We start from the raw sequence: 3,057 nt of genomic DNA on the forward strand, positions 1-3,057 counted from the left end.
TATATATATATATATATACGGCAGGCTTCTTTCAATTTCCTCTACCAAATCCACTCACAAGACTTTGGTTAGCCCGAGGCTATAGTAGAAGACACTTGCCCAAAGTGCCACGCATTGGGACTGAACCCGGAACCATGTGGTTGGGAAGCAAGCTTCTTACCACACAGCCATGCCTCAACTAAATCTTATATGGATCCCTGTTGAGAACCATTGGCATGTAATTACGTAATTTAATTATTATATAGTTAATCAAGAAGCACTCTGTAGATTGTGACAGTCAATAAAACAGGGATAACATTTTAAGATTTATTCTTTCTTTGCGACCCGGTACCAAATGTTACGCGACCAGTGATTGGGGACCCCTGCTCCAGAGGAGGACACAATTCTAATAATTCAAAAATGTATGTTGTACGGTATTTGATATAATCTATATTTATCTATGATGTTCAAATACATGCCACAGGTCACTCTGAGACCATTTTTCTTTATAATAAGCATATTCCTGAAATCACTGACTTTCCTATAAGACCAGAATTGAATTACGTTGACCAACCAAATTGAGATTTACAAAATTAGAAAAAATAAATTACTTTTTTCTAATGAAAACCTCCTTACTAACCTTATTTGTTTAATTTTCAGGTCAATGCAGCCGTGGAGTCTGTTTCAACGGTGGAGCCTGTAATGGTGGATATATGCCGGCCTGTTCTTGTCCCCCAGGTTTCCATGGTCCCCGCTGCCAATATGGTAAGATCATAAGCTGTTTCCTTTTCATTAAAAGTTATCTTTGATTTCCACACTTACTCCCCGAGAGAGTTCTAATTTATTTACCGACACTAAAACTCCGAGTTGTTTTTTTTTGTTTTTTTCCTTTACACTTTTTCCTTATGAACCAAGTTTTGTGTGTGTGTATATATATAAACATTTGTGTGTGTATACACATACATATGTACATACATCTGATGGTATGTTTGTGTGTGTACGCTATTATTTAATTTCATTTCTAGACCTTTTTTGCCAATGGCGAAAAAGCCGGTTTCTAACCTAATCAAAGGCTACTTCGTTGGAATTTCAACAGATACACACATAGTTGTGCATCTATGTGTGCATATGTGCAAGCAACTGGAACCAGTGCATGTTTTGTTTTATTTGTGTGTACTCATATCTACTATTGAATGTTGAGACATGCGCAGATATACTTAACTGCTAAACTTTTGAAAACTTTTACAACTTTTGATAGTTCTGTTGTTGGCTTGTATTTATAGTCATCTAATTAGCTTTCTCCTTTCTGGTCTTGAAAACCCTAATTTCTCAAGATTCGTGTTGAAGAAGTTAGTTACATATCCAAGTGCGGTGACTGTATGGAATCCCATTTTACACACACACACACACACACGCACGCACGCACGCACGCACGCACGCACGCACGCACGCGCGCGTGTGTGTGTGTCGGTCAGGTGTTCATAAGTCCGAGACAAGCGGACTCTAAAAATATTTTGACCAGTAATATTTGATGTAGACGTTGATTTTGGCCAGTCAGAAAGTTACCATTAGTTTCACGCCTATAATGGTCTTATCAATATGAGCGGCTCATCGGACCTGCTGGCCGGGAACATATTAACTCTAACTAATGGCGGTAGGAATACAGTCTTGATCGGCCAGGTTTGTGAAAAAAAAACCTTGAAACGAAATTCTTTGAAATGAAATCTCCATCTGGGCAGGCTGGGGTTATTTCCCTTGACCGGTTCCATCTCGCCCAGAAAGGGTTTCGCTTCAAAAGATTTAATTTGTTTTTTTTTTTTTTTACAACCTCAGCTGACAAAGACTATATTCGTACCTCCATTAATAAAGAAATTATGAGCTTCCAGCCAGCAGGTCCGAGATGAGTTGCCGATATTGCCAAAAGCAAAATAGACGTGAAACCAATGGTAACTGTATAGTAAAACGGAGAGGATCAAATAGACTTTGACAAATTAAACTAGAAACACCTCTGCGTATATTTGGCAAGACGGATTCCTCTGACAAAAGCGTATTCCTGGCAATTCTATAGGTTGGTTCAGCAGTCTGTATAGAGTTGAAACGGCTGTTTCTGGTATACTCATATAACCTTGGATTTAGGTTAGAAACCGGTTCTTTCTCTGTTGGCAAGAAATCCTTAAAATAAACTGAATAATGACATACATTATATTATCCAGATTATAAATTCACATTTATACCAAAAATAATCGGTGCATTTAGTTTTGTTAGTAAATGCCTAAATGACAATCTGGATAAGCTAGGGTTTTCAGAAATAGAACTCAACCAACGCATATATTACAAACACTCTGTAAGTGGAACAGTAATAATATACAAGACTTTTCTCAAGTTGTGACATTGCTTTTGTTATCTACATTTCAACGAGAGAGCTTTGTATCTTTATTAGAAACCAACCCCTTCCTAACGGGAAGAATTTTAAAAAATTGAAATCAGAGGCAAATGAACATAAATGGATACGAACAAGTATTCAGACATCCGTTCGTTGTGACAAGCGTTGACAAATGTATCGCTAGGACCATCAGAAGGGGAAGACATATCAGTTCTAATACACGCTTATTGCTTCCTGTGTTCAAGATCGAATCCCGCTGAAATCGGCTTTCCCATTTTCCCCTCTATGTGTGCGTACGCGCGCTCGCAAATATGTACTTATATGTGTACTTAATATCAAAGTTTCGATCGACGGCTAAGATTCCTTTCTAATCCCCCAAATGCTAATTATAGTACCTCCTCCTTCTCCTCCAACCGCATCCCCCCCTTCACCCCACACTTCTACTTCCTATTACCCTTTCCCCCATACACACGCCCAACACCAACATTATCCTCCATTCTTTCATCTCTACACCTTCCACCTCTCGCCAGCCCTCTCTCTTTCTCTCTCTTTCTCTCTCTCTCATTCTTTCTCTCTCTCTCTCTCTTTCATTCTTTCCCATTCATCTCCCTCTCTCCCTTTCTCTCCATGGGGAGTTGTGTGAGGAATTCATTACGTCAGCCTTCTTTACTGCAAAACATCTTGAACGAATTCTC

The 3,057-nt window shown here is 38.9% G+C and overlaps 1 protein-coding gene across 1 annotated transcript in view; it reads left to right on the plus strand.

Annotated features, from left to right (window-relative positions):
• The window catches only part of LOC106867634 (multiple epidermal growth factor-like domains protein 6), a 42,213-nt gene that overhangs the window by 11,803 nt on the left and 27,353 nt on the right, over positions 1–3,057 (plus strand). The window contains exon 2 of the mRNA XM_014912560.1: positions 640–744. Within this exon, the coding sequence (XP_014768046.1) occupies positions 640–744 (105 nt within the window). The remainder of the gene's footprint in view (positions 1–639; positions 745–3,057) is intronic.

This window comes from Octopus bimaculoides, chromosome 3 (assembly GCF_001194135.2).
Source record: "Octopus bimaculoides isolate UCB-OBI-ISO-001 chromosome 3, ASM119413v2, whole genome shotgun sequence".
Lineage (NCBI taxonomy): Eukaryota > Metazoa > Mollusca > Cephalopoda > Octopoda > Octopodidae > Octopus > Octopus bimaculoides.